Source organism: Oenanthe melanoleuca, chromosome 3 (assembly GCF_029582105.1).
Source record: "Oenanthe melanoleuca isolate GR-GAL-2019-014 chromosome 3, OMel1.0, whole genome shotgun sequence".
NCBI lineage: Eukaryota > Metazoa > Chordata > Aves > Passeriformes > Muscicapidae > Oenanthe > Oenanthe melanoleuca.
Genome location: NC_079336.1, coordinates 51,147,736 through 51,169,760, shown reverse-complemented (window position 1 = coordinate 51,169,760; position 22,025 = coordinate 51,147,736). Strand labels below are relative to the sequence as shown.

Genomic DNA, 22,025 nt, shown 5'->3' with positions numbered 1-22,025 from the left:
CAGATGAGCTTTCAGTCTTTGTGACTGTTTTAGCAAATGCGTATTCAGAGTGAGCAAATGGCAGAGCAGTGTGACTCAGCAGTGGCAGCTGGGGTAGGGATACCATCTGTAGTCTGAAATGACACTCAGAGCAGCGTGGAGTTGCATGACAGCTACATGTAAGGTAGGTGGGCCCAGGCTGATATAGGATTTTCAGGCTGTGGAGTAGCAGCACTGAAGAGCAGATGTCCAAAGACTGAGGGATCCCTGGGCAGATCCAATATTGCTGCTGTGTAGGCTATTAGTGTGATTTTTGGGCTTAGAGGGAGGGTGTGAATCCAATTTTATCAGGTGGCCGTAGTAAGTCAGAGACCTAGTGAGAGTGTTGCTGAAAGAGAACAGATGTGGATTGTTTTGTTAGAGCTCTTTTTTGGGAATGCTCTGCTACTGACTCGCAAAAGCATTACTGGAGATGGAAAATATGCCAATTGCAGTAAGAGCACACTGTAACTGCCAGTTTGCAATTCCTGCTTCCCTCAGGATTAAAAAAATACTAACAATAGTTATCCAGACAGAAGTCATCATCATAAATAACTGCTGTATAGATTGAAGGGTAACACCACTTAGAGCTTTGAAAATGTGGAGTGTTGTCCTCATACCCACTTTTATGGTCTGTTCTGTTGAGCTTTTCTTGCAGAGACCAAAAACAGTTGCTAGTGTTGCAGAGTAGGAACAGATCACCTAGGGATTATTCTGGATAGGTTTGTTGGTGTGCCTTCTAAATGGCATCAGTCATCACCATTTTCTGCTATAAATCTGCAAAATGGTGTGTCAAATTTAGGACCTCAGAACACAGCCAGTGATAAAAATTAGCCCTGCTGTGTTGACTAGTGTGAGATGGATTATTTGAGAATCCTGCAGCAAATTCTGAGTGGTGATTTAGTTCTACAAAATGTAACTCATATTTATATACCTGATATAGGTGTCTCTGACATTAATTTTCAATTTTTTTTTGTTGTTGTTAGTTCAAGGGAGAGTGTTAAGTGAATGGAACCAGGTTTTTCTTCATAGTATTGCTCTCAGCTGAGCAATACAACCAATGTCAGAAACCTGAAGATGGACTTCTTTACTGTGTAGGTGACCATGCACCATCTACTGTGTAGATGCCCAGAGAGGTTGTGGATTCTCCTTCTAAGGAGATATGCAAGAACCTTCTGGACAGCATTCTGAGTAACCTGCTCTAGGGTGACCCTGCTTGAGCAGGGAGGTTGGACCAGATGATCCACTGAGATCCCTTCCAATCTGACCCATTCTGTGATTTAACCTGATTTGAAGGTGATTGTTTCTGTCACCTGAAGGTGATAATTCACTTCAATGAGAGGGCTATGGGCAAGGAAGATGCTGAGGTAATGGGATCAAAATGGTGTTGATATGCCCCAAATTTCCCCTAATCCCTGCAGCATATCTCTGTTCCTGGATCACAAAAATGAAGGCTTGTCTCTAAGAGCTTGCAGCTGAAATGATGTGTCTACCAAAGTAACTCTAGCTCATACTAATTTGGGCTGGAAGATGAGGAGTGTTTTCCATATAACTGGTCTGTATAAAGAACAAGACAAAAGTGTCATGGTGTATGGGTTGCTAGTCACTATAGAGAAGGTGCTGACAATGTCTCTTTTCTTTGGATAGTAAAGGATGTGCTGGCCAAGTCAGTAATTTTCAATTCTCCTTGCTCTGTAGGTTTATGAGATGCAAGACTGCAGAATAATACTATTGGCTTCTTGGTCTGGCCCTCAGCTTTGAACTGCACTTGCACTTCATTCTCAGCTTCAGAGATGGTATCAGGACAGCTGTAACTAAAATATCTTTAAAAAACTCTGAATAGTTGCATATTGTTAACTACCCACAACATTTGTGCCTTTGTCAGGTTGACAGATGTTGCTGGCAATTTAGGTGAGTAGTATAGTAAGATTTCCCCTTTCCTGCATTGGGCAGCTAAAAGGAAGAAACATAGCCAACCAAGGGGTTTGCTTGCCTAAGCCTCCATGCTTTCTCATCTTCCTCTAAACAGATCTGCCTTTCTTATTCTAGCAATGGAGTCTTGTAATATTTTTTTTTTTGTGCTTATTTAACTCCTCATCCCCTCTTCTCCTCTAATCCTCTGTGTTGTTTTAACTGTCTAAATCAGAGGATAGTAAATCCAAGAGCAGCAGAGCAATAGATTTCTGCCAGTTGCTGCCATGAGTTTTGTTGGGTTGAATTGGCTGGCTTTCTCTAAGTGGGGATAAACAGTGGAAGGTAACAAAAATAAAGTTTGTTCTTTGAAAATGGAGAACAAGGAAGTGAAAGTGGAATGCAGCCAAAGTGATGGGCTTTAAAAAGAGTCTTTTCAGCAGTGCTGTGAATAGATAAGTGTGGGAGAAGACTAATTTGTCAGGGGCAGAGAAGAGATGCCAAAGTAATTGGGTTATGGGGAGATGAAAGCTGGAAGAGAGTGTATCTCAGAGAAGCTTTTTAGTTATCCTTCAAAAATGGAGTATAGCAGGAGTGAAGGACGCATGAAGAGGCTTGAAGGAATGTGTCAATGTTGAGTGATGGTACCTGTAATACTTGAGAGAAGAAGTGCTGACCTGAGATCAAGTGTGGAGTGAAAGAGTAAAAGGGCAGCTGTAACTTGTGCTGCTCTTCTCTAAGATTGTCAGAAAGGCAGGCTGAGGTTCAGCTCAGGCAGAGAGAAACCACTTTAGATCAGGGGTATGATGGAGTCAGCCCCACAGAAAAAGGGTTTGCAAATGCATTTGTAGATGAGGACACTCAGAGATGAGATGAAAACCAGAAAACCTGGGATTTGTCTTTGCTTCTTCAAAGTGTATGCAGGGAGGAGACAGAACCCCTCACCGTGCTTGTGGGTGATGTGGATTTGTACTTGAACTTAAAACAGTCATTCACAACTTTCAGTACCTGCCACTTCTTTTTTTCTTAACAAATTGTGGTATGAACAAAACATACCCATTTTTCCACTGTCTCATACTCTTTTGGTGCAGATTGTGATATGGCAAAAAATGAGGGAGGAAACTTTTGGTCGTACTTTGAGACTTTTTTATTGCAAATTGCTTATATTCCTCTCGTACTAAAGTGTTTCAAAATCAGCAAAATTTGTATTATGCTTGTTGCTTCATTCATTGCAACTAGATTATGTGTAGTCTATTAAATATTGATTTTTATATTGCATTAAAATTTTTTATACTTTTCTTGGGTTTTGTCTCTAATGATGTATTTTCTTCTGAATGTATTGTTCTGCATTATGTTCTGTATTTTAACCTTTAAATGATAACTTGGTAGTACAAAACCAATTTTGAACTTTCTTTACATTATAATAAAGAAAAATTAAGAAACAGAAGAACACAGCCTTTGTGGAAAGGCTAGTATTTTTATTTTAATTTTTATGTTTTTTAAAAATATTTATTATTATTTATTTAAAAATAATTTAAAATTTAAAAAAAAATTAAAAATTTAAATATATGGTGACAAGCAATGCAAGCATTAGGACACACATTATCCACTGAAACAGTTCACGTTTTTTCCCTCTGGCTTTAAAATACTAAAACAAACCCCAAATGTGAAAGTCTTTAAATATTTTCACCTTCTATGAGATTTTCCTTCTCAGATGAGATATAGTAGGTATTTTTAAAATTATACTTTTAAGCAGCTTATCCTGCTGCAGGTTTTCTTTCCTTTCCCTAGAAAATTGCATGCTGTTTGAGGTAATGGCATACCAAAAAATGAATGCTTTGCCATCTACACCTTTGTGAATATACTGCCAAAGGATAACTGAAAAGATATTGTGGAAACATGGGCATGTAGTCCTTGTAGAAGTTCTAGTTGAATATGTAAATGCCTTGTCTAAGTTGAAAAAAAGTAGCTAGTCCAACAGTGAAGTGTGAGATTTCTTTTCCTTTTTTTCCTTTCAAATGTTCTCTAAGCCTTTATTATTTCTATTATAACCCTTAAGAGATGGAAAACTAGAACCACATAAGAATTCTGGATGTAGCTAATAATTTTGTAAAGAAATGTTCAGTATTCTTTTCTAAATTTTCTCCATTTTAACTCCTGAATTACCTTTCAGCTATTATTTAGCATCAACTTGATGTTTTCCTGAAAATATTTAATTTGGCCTTAAAATCTAAATACTAAGTGGCAAATTTATGCTCTGACTAGTATTGGCAGTGTCTATCAGTGTCCACCGGGACAATTTTCAGCCATAGTTTTTCCTGCCCTTCACTTTGTACAATGTGTAACATGAAGGGATATGTTTTCACTTTTGTGCTGAAGTGGTAAGATTGTCAGAATAGAGTTTCCCTGTTCTCCTTGCTGTGCTTTGGGCAGTGTGCCTTCAGGACATGGACAGATGATTGACTACAAAAGCCATGACTTCATTGAATAGTCTAAAGAAGGTTTTATCTAACTTTGACTAACACTATTTTAAAAAGCCAACCCAGTGAGAATGCTTCTCCATTTAAGAAGGAGAGAGATTAAATACAACCTGTATCTACTTGAAAAATACTATAATACAGTTAAGTATTCTTGTAATAGTTTGTTTTATTGAAACTCAAGTGCTGATTTGCAGATAAAAACGTAAGTTTAAAGTCCTTGAGCTCTATTCCCTGGGAAGCCATAAAGTAACTTAAATTGTAGTATTTCTACTATTCTGATTGTAAATATTTCCACCTTAAAATAGTGATTTCTTGCTAGAAGTTTATGCACGAATTGCAATTTCTCCATTGAGAGATTTTTAATTGCACAAGTAAAGCTAAGTTTGATAATGTATCAGTAAGTTTTGTCCAAATAGTGTGATGATTTGTGCTGTTTCTTCATCAGAGGTCTTGCTAAGGACCAAATCTGATGAGAAGAGACATTATTTGCTTACATGCACAATTTATATTTTAAATCAGTTCAACAGAATGTAGTGGTTTGGCTACAAGATATAAAGGGAGAAAGAGAGTTTGCTGTCAGATTACTCTCTCCCAATGTAATATACCTAAAATATTTTCCTTACAATTAGGAGGTATTTTGATAAATCTTACTTTGCTGAAGAATGAAGTAACAATTAATACAAAGAGTAGTGTGTGAAATGAATCATCCATTTGACATTTATTTTATTCTGTTGGGCACCTGTAAAGGAAGACTCAGATTTTTAAGTCTAAAGAGGAAAGGTATAAGACAGAAGATAAAAGACAAATCTCCATTTCTTTGTGCCTGCTGTTCTCAGCTTGTTTATTATGACAAGTTTGCATATAATTCTGGTTTTCATCTTAGATTTTCTGTGATACTTTAGTCCATCTTTAAGCATAACTTTGCAGAAGACAAGGTTATACTTGTTTTTGTGATTGAATAAAAGGTGTCAAAGCCAGTAAGGAAGTTCAGTGCTTCAATTTGATACCAGGGAAAACATGAGGCATTGCTGAGAAAAGTTTAAGATAAGACATCAATTTAATAGGAGATTATGCAAGGAGAACACAGGAAAGAATAGGCTGCTCCATTTAACCTTGATTCTGGGAAGGTGATGGAACAGCTCATACTTGAAGCTATTTCCAGATCTGTGAGGGACATCAGCAAATACTGCTGAGACATCAGTGGGGTGGTGGATGCTGTCTTCCAGACAGGGAGAGTACCACTGAGCACCAGGAAACACTTATAAACACTCATGGGGTCTTTTTGTTGTTGTTCTTTGTTTGTTTTGTTTGAGGTTTGTTTTGGTTGGTTTGTTTGTTTTTGTTGTTTTTTTTTTCTTTTAACTGTGTGGGTTACTGTGCACAGCCACCGGTTGCTCAGGGGAATTGTGCAATCTCCATCCTTGGGGATATTTTCTGGGCAAGGTCTTAGGTAACTGCCTCTGATGGTTCTGCTTGAGCAGATGGCCTTCAGTAGTCACTTCCACATTCAACTGTCCTCTGATTTTGTAGATTGGGGCCCATTAGAGCTTGAATTTATTTGTTGGTCTGTATCTCATTGGGTCTTTCACTAAATTTGGAAGCTTGGCTGTTTCCTGTGGGTATAATAACCTTTACTGCTTTCAAAACACGGTTACACTTCTTTTTTCTAAACTTCATTTCATCTTGCTGGATTCCATGGAAAGATATGCCTCATATTTTAATACCTACCACTTTTCTTACTACAAAATCAGAAATTAGAGCAGTATCTGCATTTCTGATACAAAAGGATTTGGCTTTTAGTCTGGCAGTGCCTGTGTGTATGAAGGTATATTTTAAACTCACTATTGCCCATTGCCCCTCCTGTTAATGTGCCCAAGTTTTGTGCTTCACTGCTAGCTTAATTCTTCATGTACCTTGATGTTTCTCAAAAGATCTCTTCTGAGAGGGTCATGTCATCCTCTTGAGACTCCAGATTTATGTAATGACCGAACTCTTCCATCATCTCTCCACCTTCTTGGACTTACCTCCTTCTGAGACTTCAGAAATGACCTTTTGTAACAGATTCTGTCATTTTCAACATCAGAGCTCTTCCATTTCCTTGCGTTTAATTTGATCTTCCTTTTTGCATGACCATTTATTATTTTATACGAAGTCTTATGTTCACCTCCCCTTAGGAAGTCCTAAGCTTTCATGTTGTCCACATTCATTTTGAGCTCTGTACCCTGTCTGTCCCTTGAGTTCCTTTTAAACTTCAGTCTGTATAACTTATGTACTCTTCTCTCATTTACTCATCTGTCTGGCTTCTGAACTGATGCTGTGGTAACTTGTTTTTGCTGTTCTCCAAGAGACTTTTTGTTTTGTTGAATAGTTGCTCCTATTGTCTAGCTGGAAGCTTTTGCTCTTGTGTGTTGAATGAAGTTTTAATAACTGATAACAAAAGAGATGGGTTCTAGAACAAACTTTAAACAACTTGTATTGTCTTCTGTCACGCTATTTAATGGCTAAACTGTCGAAGTTGTAATAGTGTGGGATGAAATCCTAAAAAGCAGTGCCATGGAAAAGGGACCTGGGAGTCCCGGTTGGCAGAAGGTTAAATATCACTCAGCAGTGCTCTGGCAGCCAGGATGGCCAAAAGTGTCCTGGGAGCATCAGGCACAGCATCACAGCCAGGCAAGGAAGGGGATTGTCCTGCTCTGCTCTGGGGCAGCCTCACCTCCAGTGCTGGGGCAGGTCTGGGTACCACAATATAAAAGAGATTAAATTATTAGAGAACATCCAAAGGAGGGCAACAAAGATGGTGAAGGGCCATGAGGGGCAGCCATATGGGGGGCACTTGAGGTCACTTGGTCTGTTCAGCCTGGAGAACAGGAGGCTGAGGGGACACTTCATTGTGGTCTTCAACATCCCCGTGAGGGGAAGAGGAGGGGCAGGCACTGATCTCTTCTCTGTGGTGACAGTGACAGGACCCGAGGGAATGGCCTGAAGCTGTGTCTGGGGAGGTTTAGGTTAGATATTAGAAAAAGGTTCTTTATCCAGAGGGTGGTTGGGCACTTGAACAGAATCCCCAGGGAAGTGGTGATAGCACCAAGCCTGACAGAGTTCAAGAAGCCTTTGGACAATGCTCAGACACGTGGTGTCACTCCTGGGGATGGTGCTGTGCAGGGCCAGGGGTTGGGCTCGATTCTGATGGGTCCCTTCCAACTCAGTGTATTTGGTGATGTGTAGTTTTTAGGCCTATTTTTGTGGTTGAGTTGATTTCATGATTAGTAAAGATAGAAGTTGAGCTGTGAACTTATTTCTTCCAAGTCTTTGTTTCAGCTTATTTTTTTTTTTCCCTTGGAGAGTAAGTTACAAAATAATTTAGCACTCAATCTAGAAAATTTTGTGATTTAATGTACTGTTTGTAGGGCTGTCTTCATTTAACACTCCTCCTGAGTTTAATCTTGCTCTTATCCATTGCCTTTTAACAGCATATTGTGAGAATGTTTAGAAGAAATGCCTGAGATTGTGATATCTACACTAGATTTTCTATAGATAAGCAGTAGCAGTGCTATTGGTAAAGGTGTTGTTTTCAGAAGCAGCGTTGTAAGACCACATATCAATTTAAAAAAAATCAAAGTGAATAATTTATTTTTGGAACTCTCAATTGTTTTCTTGAAGTCAAAGATGTTGTTTGGTGGCCTTTTACTATTGGCAGAGTTATGAAAATATTTATCAGTTTCAAGAACATGATTCCATCCTTCTATATTCCAATTTTTTTATTTGAGTGGTATAACTTGTCACCGGTGCAATTGCTCAGAAGATGCAGGAATACTGAATCTTGCAGCCTATGAGCTGAAATATGAAATACCTTTGTCGTTCTGTGGATGTTTTAGCTTAGGTATTGATGAAAACCTACACATCATTTCATGAAACTGTTAATTCTTCTCATGGTTTCAGAAATATCTTGTGAACTGAAATGGAAATTGTTTTGGTGACTTTAGATCTCTAGAGTGACCTGCATATGTAGGGTTGTTTGCTGTCTGCTGCCTTGCCCATGTAATGAAGGATGAAAAAGACATTAAGCAATTGTGACTTTTCACAACTACCTGTTGTCACCTCTCCAGTAAAGAACAGAAGAACTTTTACCTGGAGAACTAAAAGAAGTTTAAAGACAATTTTGTTTAGATTATGTTTTGTTTTTTTCAGTTTGGAAACTGAAAGATAACATAATAGATACTGCTTTCTTCTTCTCCCCTTCATCTCTTTAATTTTTCCATCGTGTTCACTGTTGGTAAATTATGGAAAAGGTTCCTCTTTGCAGTGAGTGAGATGTTTGAAATTGGAGATGTACAAGCCTTTTCCAGGCTGGGTATAGAGAGTGAGAGGCTAATTTAATAGAAGAAGCCCAATAAATGGCATGGTCAGGAAGACCACATCTAATTGTGAATCTTCATGCTCTTCCAATATTTGAGGTTAGGATAAATGCTGGCATTAATAGTGATATCTTACCCTGAAGAGTACAGGAAAGGATGTCCACCTGTCACACATTCTCCATAGCTTGCACCTAATAATTATCCAGTTCCTATCTTTCCATTTTAAAATTATCTATTATTAAGATAACTATTTATTAAAAAGGAATATGGAAGACTGAAAATGAAAAGGAATATGCATAGATCAGACTTGATTGTGAGCTGTTTAGCATTTTGTCCCCTACTCTTCTCTTACTACTTAATGGCTTTTGGAGGGTGGGCTTGGTTTTAATTTCACAAGAATTTATAGCAAGTACTAATATAGGAAAGGTTTGTCCGCTTCCTTGTTAGAAAAATTTACTTTTGTAGAGATTAGATTCTTTGACTGTTGTAACAACACCAACAAAAGCCTCACTACTAAAATGTAACAATGTTACTTTGGGAATAATTTGCCATTTTTCCTATTTTACTGTTGGTGTTTGTGTTCTTGAGACTTGAAGTTCCACGCTGAATTTCCTAAGTTAAAGGTGATTAAAACTTCCTGACGTTTAGAACAAGTCTAGAAAAACTTAAAAAAATCATTTGCAGGTAGTCAAGTTTAGTTGTTTTTATTGCTATTACCTGAAATCAGTTGTTTTGTGTAATAAATTTTAGTACTACAAAATAAGATACCACTCTAAAGAAGATAAATATTCTTAGTATTTAGTATGATTTCTCCCTGTAGTGGAGAATCTGTAATTCTCCTTAAGTGCAGCTCTTTTCATGGTTATTTTTTTGACACTAAATAGTGCCTCTGCCTTTTTAGATGGCATAGGTTAATTAAGGTTGTTTTAGTGTTATGTTTCAGTAGGCAATACTTAACATAAGCATTTTAACATAAATCATTAAAATTTATTCTCAAAATGCACTAACATCAATTCTTAGTATAGTCTTAAGCGTCTGAATGCTCTGCAGTCAAGGTGTGCTAAAATGCTCATAATAGGAATAATGTGGTGCCTTTAGAAATGAAAACATCCTGTGCTTCAAGGTGTACTGTAATATAAACAGGTAAATTAATGTGGTAGGTGGGTGATTTTTCAAAGCAGAACTTGTACCTGGATGTATATGACTGAAAAGATACCCACCATAGCACCTTTATCTTCAACCTTTGAATTCTCCACTCAGTGTGAGAAGAAAAAAAATCACAGATCAACATAATTTTTTACTGGGCTCTTTCCATGGAGCAATCTACTTTGATAGAGTTAGAGCTATTCATTATGCTTTTACAGCAGGTGGTGGAGAAAAATAAAAGCATGCTCTTGAATAAAAGGAGTAGATTGTTCCAAGTAGTCATTTGACCTGAATGAGAAAAGAGTATTTCATCCCTGATGCGATCTGTTGGAAGTCCCAAAAGGAACCATTGGTAACTGACCCCTGTGCACAGAAGTTGTACTGACAGAACTTTCTTGTGTGCCTCTGGTAACATGTTTCTCTCATGCTCTTGGTTTGCTTTTCTTTTTTCCTCCTGTATTGGTGATCTGCCTGTTCCTAGTGGATGAGTTTCTGGGCTTACAACCAGCTTCTTAAAATGGAGGAGCATGATATTAATATATTAAAATATTACTAGTGTGTTTTGTGTTTTGCATAACACCAGGAGTGGTCACATGCAAAAACACATCTCAGAACTAAACTGTAAAGTTGGATGCTTTCAACTTTTTCTACACATGCCATTCTGAGGCTGAAAAAAAAATTTGTCTTGTTAGGTTATAGAACTAAGTAATGAGGAACACTTCTAAAGTCTAAATATTAAAATAGGCATGCAGACTTTTTACATGCTATTAGGGAATAGTATCTTTTATCTAGAAGTCAGTAGCTCTCCAGTGCACTGTCCCTATAATGCTATTCATAATAAATGTTATGAGTATCTTTATTTTAAAGTGGTTGTGCAATTGAATGTTTCTATTCTAAACCGTAGAAGTGACATAATCTCAAGGGAGTTCAGTGAGAACTTTGGAATTGTTAGAAAAAGATCAGTTATTCAAATTCAGAATTAGTTATTCTTTTTGTTGGGAGATGGGAGCTCACAGTAAATTTGTAATGGGCATCCATTTGTCAGTGGCAGTTATTGACATGTTCTTCTTCTAGTCTTAAGCTTATTTATATATTGACCTGGTGGAGAGAAGATCTGTTTAGCTCCTCTTTCCTGGGTTGTTATAAAAGGAGGTAGGATAAATCAAAATCACTGGGCAATGTTAGTACCAAGGGTTGCTGCTAAGTATTTATCATTATGATTTTTTAAAACATGTATTTTATCTTTAAATGTAAATAAATGAATAATTCAGAATAGCTTTTTATAGGTATTTTGGGTTTGTGTGGCAAAGTTTTGGTGGCTGGAAGGGGTTACAGAGGTGGCTTCTGTGAAGAACTGCCAGAAGCTTCCCCTGTATCTGATAGAGCCAATGCCAGTCTCCAAGAAAAACCCTGACAGATCCTGTCAGACACAGTGGTACTGCCTCTAGGATAAGAGATTTAATGGGAAAAACTTTTTGTGTGAGAAAGGGGGTTTTTTAGGATTTGGTATTATTTTTTGTTACTCTGCTTGGATTTGATTGGTAATAAATTGAGTGTGGATTGCCTATGATGGTAATTGGTGAGTGACCCAAAGGTCTTTCAAAATATTTCTCTCCCCTGAGGAGGGGATTTATAGAGCAGCTTTGGTGGTCACACAGTGTCCAGCCACAGTCAATCCCCCATATAGATGAAGTATTAATCTTGACTATATGATTAAATATTTATTAAATATCTGTTAAATTTTGCTTAATTTTGAGGATTTTTATGATTGATTTTGAGATTAAATTTAGGTTAATCTTGATGACCTTGTTATTAAGCAGAGCTTTAATTTATTTTCTGAGAGTTCTGTGTGGGATATTAATCTTTCTTTTAATAATGAACATTTAAGATTCTTTATCTTTCATAAATGAAAATGGACATGTAGGCAGGAAATTTTTTGAGGCTAGTATGATTTATCACTTATCTTTTAGAAGGACGTTGAAGGGGAGTGTGTGTGAGTTCTCGGTCTGTTTAAGCTGAAGTTGATAACCTAGTGAAGCTTATGAGTAAAGATAATGGATACAGTGAATTGTTTTGCTTGGTTTCCATGAAATGTAAATGTTTCCCAAATACTTCACAAGCAATTGAACAAATTTGACTGATCCAAAATACAATTAGTAGTTTGATGAAATAATCATGACACTTAAAATTGTCGTCTTAGTTTTCTATTCTAGCTGTTGGTGAGGTGTTTGTTTCTGATGGACTACCCACTTTTTTCTTTTTATTTGTCTTTGATTGCTGAGGGTGACTTGATGGCTGCTGCCACCACTGCAGGTGTGGCAGTTCATGGCTCTGGCTGATGCTGTCACCTCCAGCTCTTCTGGGCTGTGTTGACAGTGTTGTTTGAATGGAGGAGATGCTACTGACTGCCTTGCATCCCAGTCTCATTAGGTTGCTGAGGTCAGACCAGTGTGGTGTATTATTCTTCATCACTGCTGCCACTTTCATTTTTTTTTCAGAAGCATGATAATAGAAATCTAAGGTAAATGTGGATTTAGGTACTGTAAGATCCAAAAGCATTTGGATGTCAGCACTGTGCTTCCAGCTCAGAGATTGAGCAGAGGTGTACAAATCACTCTAGCAGGATGTGTGTATTGGTAGGTATGGACAAATTCCAGTGGGTGGGGGGGGGGGTAGTATTGAAGAAAAATAAAAAAAGTTATACATCAGTGGTAGCTAAATGAATGTGGTGGTGATAGGTAATGGGACAGTGGTTGATAGTGAGCTACTATTTTATTGAATTTTGGGGGAAACTACAAATGACTTTATAGGAGATTTCTGACTTGTCATTTGTAGCATATTAGCAGACTGCTGTGAAAATGTTAAGCAAAAAATATGAACTTGAGTTCAGCTGCTTAACTTCTTTGAAAGGTAGTGAATGTTTATCAAGCTGATCCACTACCTTCCCTGAGCAATGCTATTACATTAATTGTGGACAGTGGCCCAGTAGCTAAATTAGGGTGCTAGTAAGTCCTGACCTGCTGTGAACTTCTGTCAGATGTCATTTTATGTTTGCATGGCTTAAGATTTCATTTAAAATGTATACAATTTTGAACAAATGGCTTGGAAAAAAATATATCACTGCAGGTTTCACACACCACCACCTCTTCTCCTTGTGTTTTCCACAGAGCATGTTGCACTAGGTTTGTCTCTTACTGCCTGGAGTTATAGAAATATCATACAGGCAATTGGCTGTTAATACAGAGAAGGAGAGGTCTGAATTTACTCATGTTCTAAGTCTTAAGGAGTAGTCTGCAGAGGGTTTGAAATGCTTGGCCTGTCTTGTGTTGTACTGGATAATCCTTACAGCACTGGTTGTTTACTTGCCTTGAGATATCTCCCTATGTTGGTAAGAGGAAAGTGGCAGTGTGCTCCGTGAGAGGAAGCCATTGGTTCAAGCAGTTGTCACAGGGTTGATTTTTGTCGTGGGTTGACAGTCTGTCCTGATAAACTTTGCTCATGTGCACATGGTAAATGCCCACTTGCTTGTTCTGTGGGTGCAGCCATGATGTGCACACAAGGAGGTTGGGATTGCTTGCTGTGTATTAACAGGCGTGTTATTGCTAATCAGAACTCTGATAACTAAAATTAATAGTGGGTACAAAGACAAGCAATTAAGGACATTCATCTTCCAAATGAGTCGAAAAGATTCATTGGTAGTTTAAATTTATATACTGAGGGCACTTAAGCCATTAAAAAGGGTAATGGGTGCCCTGCAGGCATGTGCTTCAAAGCCATGTGTCATTTTGGTGCTGGGACAGCAGACTGATAACTTCCCTTTAAGGGAAACTGCTATTCATTTATCAGTACAATGTTGAAGGAAATGTACATTTTTTTGATGTAGAGTGATCGTAGAATTGTAATGCAAGTTAAATCAAAATGCAAGATTTATGTTCTAACTCTTTTTGGCATTATCATAATAGATGTTAATTAGAAAAGTCTCTCACTGGTAGCAGAGGGCACTGGAGTTGGGATTTTGAAAAGTATAAATATCTCTCTGATACACAAATACTTCTCTCGTGCTTTGCAGTCTTTGACAGACACTGATGTAACCAACTTAGTACGGGGAATAAAATGTTGTGGTGTTTTTATTGCTGATGTTGATGCTCTGCTTTTGTTGTCACAGGGTGATGTTTGAGCAAGTGTTGTTAATGCAGAGATGCATAGGGTTTATGATACAAGGGTTTAGTACAAATTTTTCTTTAGTGTAAAGTTTTTTTCTGTCTTGGCATTATCCTTGCCAGCTGAAATATTGGTTAGTAGGTACTTCTTGGAGTGCCTGGGTACATGCCTGGCAATGAATTTTGGTGATGCAGGATTATCTAAAATTTCATTTTGTCATTCATTCAAAATGACAAATACTTTTGCAGATTTGTGGGAACTATTTGAGCTATCCCTAATTGAAGATGCAACAAGATCTCTTGGGGTGAGACACAGTGTAGGTTTGCTTATTGAACTTAGTAAAAGAAACTTTCTCTTCCCTAGATATGAACTCTGTTTATGCAGATTCTGTGATACTTGAATATGCTGTTTTGGGTGGGTTAAAAACATCTTCATTCTCAGTTTGGTGACATACATGCACACTCTTCCTTTCCTTTTTCTCTGGCCTGAGTTCCACACCGTGTATGTCTTGCACAGTGAGCAGGAATGAACACAGGTGTAGCTCCTGATGGTCCTCAACATCCCCTTTTCCACCTCCAGCCCATTCACCTCCTGAGTGCAGTGTGAGCTGGTGAGACCCTGGCAGGTCTGGAAGGGTTTGTGCTGTGGTGGTGACTCATCATAGGGCAGCACTGGAATCTATTGTAATAAGGGGTTTTTGTTTGTTCTTGCAGTACATGTTCTGTATTTTGTATTTAAAAAGACAGACAAGAAAGTCAATACAAATACCACTGTTTTTCTAGCAGTGTCTTAGCAAAATAGACTTTTGCTGTGGTGAGCATTGTTATTTGGATTGATGTGCCCTAATTGCTGAGTACAGGGAGAAGAGGATGCAAGGAATCTCCTCTGACTTTCAAAACTTGCCTGTAGTCTAATTCTTGGGTTCTTATGTAACTTTTCTGAATTAAAAAAATGCCACCTGAATAATAATGAATGTACTGTGTTTTCTCTTTCAGTCTCTCCTGCAATTGCCTTTTGTTTTTGAGTAGGAGGAGCAAGCTCCAGGGCTGTGTGCCATGCATAGAGATAACAGCTGCTGCAGAATTGTGTGCATGACATCTGTATTTTCTTGCCTTTACACTCTGCTTTTTCTTTGACCAGGCTCTTTTGATTCCTTTGTTTCTTCCTTCTCAAACCTTGATCTTTTTCCGTGATTGTCATGCTTTCTTTTCCCAGCCTAGTTAATGGCCTTGAGTTAAGAATGGAGTAAAAAACTTACTGAATGAGACAGGGCAGACATTACTGTGCTACATGGGAATTCTGTCTTTTTTTCTTTTTTCCTCCCATCATTTACATTCCTTCCAGTCCTCTTTGTCACTTCTCACAACTTTTGTTATAATGTTTTCATATCTTTTGTTTGTGTGACCCTGAAAGAATGCCTTGCTCTGTTATGCTAGACTGATTTAGTAAATCAAGATTACCCAATTAATTCTGCAACGATTATTTAATTTCTAAGTAATTTTAATTAATTTTTCTGACTGTTTTGGGCCCAGTATTTACCCTTGTTGTCAGTGTCTGGACTTCTTATGCTTTCAGTGCATCAGAGTTCTTGATTTTCATCTTTGAGCTTGGTCTATTTTCAGTTTCCCCTGTGGTTTAGACAGCATGTTGCTTTTTGTCACACAGACTCTGAGATATAGGTTTCACTTCAATTGGTGACTTCAGGCTATGATTTGCTCAGACAGAAGGTGCTCTTTGGGGTAATTGGTTGTGTGGAGTAGTGATGTTTTTACCAAGGAGAGGGGAACACTGATGGGTGAGTTGTTTCCAGGTTTTAGCTTTGTAAATGCAAACCTGTGAACCGCGGTACAAGGCTGTTTGTACCACCACTGCAGTTGTGGTGGGCCCCAGAGAAACACCTCTGCTTGACTCTTGGAAGATCTCTGCTTTTAAATAAACTAATAAGGTGTTTCTCCTCTAGGAGGATGCACGTTTGATGATGGTCCTGGGCCCTGTGACTACCACCAAGACCTGTACGATGATTTCGACTGGGTCCATGTCAGCGCTCAAGAGCCTCACTATCTGCCACCTGAAATGCCCCAAGGTGAGAAACCTCACAGTACTGAAGGATCAGTTTCTTTATGAACTTGGAGGCTGACTGAATATGGCCTCAAGGCCATGGCCTGAGATCCCTGCTTTAACCTTGATAATGGGGTAATAAGAAGAAGCAAAAATAATAAATATAACAGTCTTGGTAACTGAGAAGCCTTCTTAGACCAAAACCCCTTTAAAGCTGGAGTGAGGCATAGGGAAGAGAGAAAGGAAGCCATAATTTCCTCTTTATTCTGTGTGGAATTTTTGTTGATTTGAAGTCAAATTCTGTTTTTTATATGACAGCCAGTGTATTGATTCAATTATTCAGGTAGCCACTAGAAGAAATGGTGAAAAAAGGGATACATGCAAAAACCCCATTCACTGATTCCTTCTTTCCCCTCCCCCCAACCTCCTATCATCTGAAAGTAATCAGAAAAGCTTTGATTTATGGAAATATTGCTGTTGTTAATTACTATTTAGGACAGGTAATGAATAACTGAAGAGGCACAGTCTACATGACCTTGCCTGCTCACCTTTGATGAACAGCTTAATCGGCACTTCCCAGACAGCATGATATGCTGAGAGAATGAAAGCATTTGAAATTCAGCTACATTTTCCAATTAATAATACATTAAGTAATTAATCATGCAGAGGAGGAAAAAAGGTCATGGCTATTTTATTTGTATCTAAAAGGTTTTGTGAAGTGAGGTATGTGTGGAGAAGAAGTGGGAAATGTTGCCACACAGAAGTAACCTCACCTCTGCACTATTCCTTCCCCTGATTTTTGTGCACTGTTGCAAATTATTAATGGTGGTTGATCTATATAATTTTACTTCTTAACTGCTACCTAGCTGGGTTCCCCCTGCTTTGGAGTCACTGATAACGAGCAGGTGTTACCATGCCCTGTAACTTGCAAAATAGGTTAATTAAACAAGACCCACACTTTATTTAATGGACTTCTTGGTGCTTCAGTTTTGCATAAGGAAGAATAAATTTAAAGCCTGGAAAGTCAACATTTGTGATGGTCTTATATTAAAAAAAGTTCAGAATGGTATCTTCCCTAGCAAGGCTGAAATTAATTCCTATTCTGTGTGCATTTTTCAGAATGTACTTTTTTTATGAAAGTTGGCAGTATCTTAATTGTGATGGAAATACCATTTTTGGGAAAAAATTTTGTGTTATCAGACCTTTGGCACACCTTGTATAGGAAGAAGAAAAGTTTGAGGAATTGTATTTTGAATGAATCTAAATGAGAAAATAGCTTCTTGTTTATCCCAAACAACATACCTCTCATCCTTAGGCAGTTTTCAGAGTTAAATGACACAGTGCTCTCTGGCATGGGATTTCTGTTCAGTTCTGCTATAGACTCATTTTTCTCTGAGCATAGCACAGCACATGGATTCTTTCAGAGGACGTTTTTTTCTTTTTGCATCTGTATGTGAAATTGCGGCTGCTCAATAACATCTATCAGAATAAAGGAATTTTTCAGAGATGGTCCAAAAGAGATACAGAAGAAGCTCTGGTTATTATTTTTTTTCTCACCTTGGTTAGAATGTTAGACTTTTCTATCAAGCTTGATGTTTGGTGACTGAGATGTGGACTAAAACTAAGCCTCAAATCTGTTCTGATTTGATGAGCTTTCCCTTAAGAAATTCAGAGTCTTTGGATTCTGATGATGCATGCCATACCTAAATATTCAAGTTCATTTGTGTTTGAAATAGCATGATTTTAAATGAAGTCTAAAATGGTAACATGCTTCTAGAATGAGTGCTGAATTGTTCTGGTGGATCTGCAGGAAATGGAACAGCAAGTGGTTCAAGCAAAAGCAGAGGGGAAATAACTGTGTGTAGTTATCTGCTGTGCAGTGTTTTGACATTGGTGACTCTGATTACAGTTGAAACTGTGTAGGTATGAGAGCATTCTACTGCTCATGCATAAGTTACCCAAGTAGACTAAGATGTGGTAATGAAAGTATAGATCAAATTAAACTGCAGTTTCCACTTTGAAAAATGCTGTGTTGTATAACCTGTAGAAGAACTTAGGAATCTCTTAGGGACCACTTTTCCTGTTCTGTGGGTGACAGCAGAGAAGGGAAGAAGTACCCTGAAAAACTAAGCAGCAAAGAAACTGAAGTCCTTGAGTAGGGACTGTCTTCTTTCCACCTGTTCTTCTCACGTGCTATAATCCTTCAGCTAGGCACAAACCTCTGATCAGCATCTCCTCTACATGGACACATCTTTTGTAGTGTTTGGAGCCCTTGTTTTTTACATCTCTTTGGAATGCAATAAAGTAAATGGGGGCTCCAGGTATAGATTTGTCTCAGGAGGAGGCCTGTTTTACCACTGTGATATAGTACCCTTACAGTTGTGTGTACAGCTTTCAGGGCTCTAACTTTCTAACCACATTCACAGAGAATCATTGCTGCTATAGAGGATTATATTCAATTTTCGAATTACAATTTTCAGTCTCCAGTACCATCAGAAAGACTTATTAAAACAAAGCCCAAACGACAAAACTCCCCAAAATAAAGAGTGCAAGAGAATAGGACATGTGGAAAAAAGAAAAATATATATTAAAAAAAAAAAAAAAAAAAGTAAAAGGGGAAAAAACTGGCTATTGCTAATGTTATGGCAAGTGCTAAATTGACAAGTGCCAATGCTTTACTTTGGATTAAGGGGGGGTGGTATTTTAAATCAATGTTGTGCTTTGGAGAGTGATGATGAATCGTAGGAAATTTCAGGCCTAATGGCATGTGCTTCAGAGTGCTATGAAAATATGAAAACTTCTCCTAATGGCAAATGTTATAACAGTGTAGCAATAGTAAATGCAATTACCTGTAATTAAAAATCTGAAGTAATTAATGCAACTTCAGATTTTTATTTTATTTTATTTTTTTTAGATTAACCTACATTGTATTTCTCAAGCTGTGAACAGAGGCAAAAGCCACTTATCTTCTATTATGAGAAAAATAAGTGCAGTACATAATGATTAATTTCAAAATAAAGTGAACACCTAAAGCAGGTTCTTGAGTACAGCTTTAAATACCAACTTGTAAGTTGTCCAAAATGCAGTGTACATGATAAAATCTTTGGATTACTTATTAAGACCCGGGAAAACTCCTGATTTCCAATATTAGCCTTCTGAGAGAACATAAAAGTGACTGTGCCAAATCAAGCTAAAGATCTGGTGATTTTTTGAGTGTAGCCATTAACAGCTGTTGCCTGGGCAAGATGATGTGACAAAAAAGTGCTGATCTGTGCCCTGACTGCTCTCCTACTTTCCAGCTGTTGCACATAGGAATGTTCTCAACTAGAAAGTCTTTAGTAGTAATATTCCCAAGGAGTCTATGGTTTTGCCCTGTCAATCTTGTCTTACTGTGTGTGGGCTCCTTGAAGGCTTCTATTATCTGCGATGGGCTAAAACAGAGGGCTGGGTTTTTTTATGGAACATGGGGAAATACAGCTCCTTCCTTTTGCACATGATTTCTCTTTTAAACATGCTGGTCTTATGTACAGGAAGTGTGCAAAGCTGAGTACTAATGGCATCCTCCCAAAAACCTTCAGGTTTTTTTTTTTAATACCTCTTAAATAAAATACTGACTTTTCTCTGGATCATCATTCTAGTTCAAATAGCCCAAGGCTACTGAAATGTTTTGTATGTGGAAATGGTTCTGCAACTGTACACTTGCATTTTGTGGGAAGCAGAGCTGGTAAACAAGTGTTGCATTTTAGTAGGCATGGTGACAAAAAATGAAGTCCAAATATTTACCTTATGGTCTTGGTCCATCTAAAGAAAAACATCTTCTAGATGTTCAAGCAACATGTATTATGGTTTCATGTGTATTATTTATATACATTATGCTATATGAGATAGAAATTGGAGAATGCTCTTAAGCTGAAATCCAATTTGGTCTATGGACATTTTCCAGTTATTTTAGGGGATTATTAATTATGTGAGGACAATTTAATTGTGCAGAAGACAGAGTAAATAATAGTACTTTCTTATACTACTGTAGATGTGCAAAGGGGGGTTTTATCTATATTAGAAATACATTTACTGATGGTTTTATCCCTAAATAGAGAAGATAATTTATTTACCCTGTTTGCTTTGCCTGTTAAAGTCTTTTAATGGGCTGTGTGATGGGAGCCACTTAATGAAGTTTTTTGGCTTTTTTTTTTTTTAACGTAAGGGCTATTACCCTCCTGGTTACAAATGCATTTTGAAGAATGTCAGAATTGTAGTGGATAATACTGGTGTGTTGAAGTGGACATCTTATTTCTGATCTCTCAGATGGATAATGTGCCTGGATTGGATGTGTGCTAATTTTTTAAAATTGATTTTATAGAAATCTGAGAAAATTAAATTAACAGCAGTGGGGGAAGCCTTAATTGCAATTGTCATCTAGCATTACTGAAGAAAAACAGAAGAAATATTTTAAAAAAATCTTTAAAGGTGTTCCTTGTTATTACAGAGTTTTGCAAATGCCAACTTTCTTTGTTGCAATGAAGAATATTGCAGAAATAATTTTTTTACTTTACAGAAATTGTATATAACCTTTTATGCTACTCCACTGACAAATAAATCTAAATTCACTACTCTGAAAAAAGAAAATGAAACAAAACATTCCAGTAATTAAAACATTAATATATTCTGGTTTTGGCTAGAGTTTTGGGGGAAGCCTACACAGCTGTTTCAGAATGGAGGACATATATGGTGAAAGGTATTGGAGAAGGAGGAGGAAATGTATTGACAAAAAAATCTTAGGCTGTATTTTCATGGTAATTTATTTTTTATGTTTTTTTGGTGGAATGTCTGACTGCTCATGACCACATCCTGTCATATCCAGAGGCATTCTCATGTTTCTGCCTTTTCCCAGTTGTTTTGATATGCATGTACTTGTGTGGATTGGAAATAAAAAAATAAACTATGCAGCATGGGGCCAATTTAACCCAGTTAGTTCACTGGGCACCTGTAAAAGGACTTGCTAAACTTGTGCAGCTGATGAGGACCACATTAGCTTGTGGCTTGAGTGGGTACAGGGCTTGTGTAAACCCCTAGGGTGCCTGAAAGAAATATGAAAATTACATCCTTAGATTTGTGTGAAACTTAAATGTTCCTGTACAAATAGTGTTGAGTATTTATTGTGATCTGAAAGGTCAGTTGTGCTCTATTGGAGTTCTGCCTTGTACAGAAAGGAAATAACTTTTGTGTCACCTGCAAGACCCAAAATGAATTTCAACACAGGACCAATCTAAATGTTTATGAAATGTATAACTGAGAGAGGGGAGACAAAAGGTCATGAAATTTGTGTTTTAATATAGATTTCATATGGATGTAGCTGAGGAAGGAAAGCTGTAATGTAAATGTCATATGGATGAGACTTCTGGCCTTTTACTTCACTTAAACCTGAATTTTCCTCCTGTAAAAATGAATTTGCCAATCCATGAATAAATTTAAATTGTGTGGATGTGTAAGGCTTTAGTCAGATGAAAGCTAACCGTGAAGCAGTGTCTACTGAAAAAAAGTGTATTTCTTGAGGCATGGAAAGGATTGAGAGCTCAGCAGGAGAACACTCACCGTGTCCTGGGTTACTGAGTTACTGAGCTCTTCCACAGTGATGCTGTGCCACACATGATGTGGCAGCTTGCTGTTTTGTGGCACAGAAGGGTGAAGTTCAAACAGGGTCTCTTTCTGGATCTCTTTATTTTAATAGACAGGTATAGACAGTATATTAGTCCGTTGGGCAGCTGAGAACTGAATTTTCAATATTTTGCTGCTCTATGACTTGCACTGTTGGTGTAAAGATCAGAGAAATTGTGAACAAGGGAATTTGTTAACTACTTCATAGACTGTCAAGTGCAATCCAGGAATGTAGTGGTTT

The 22,025-nt window shown here is 37.6% G+C and overlaps 1 protein-coding gene across 3 annotated transcripts in view; it reads left to right on the top strand.

Annotated features, from left to right (window-relative positions):
• PTPRK (protein tyrosine phosphatase receptor type K) overlaps positions 1-22,025 on the top strand; it is a 371,462-nt gene that overhangs the window by 66,481 nt on the left and 282,956 nt on the right. For all 3 annotated transcript variants that reach the window (XM_056487252.1, XM_056487251.1, XM_056487253.1), the window contains exon 2: positions 16,032-16,154. In XM_056487252.1, coding sequence (XP_056343227.1) covers positions 16,032-16,154 — 123 coding nt within the window. The remainder of the gene's footprint in view (positions 1-16,031; positions 16,155-22,025) is intronic.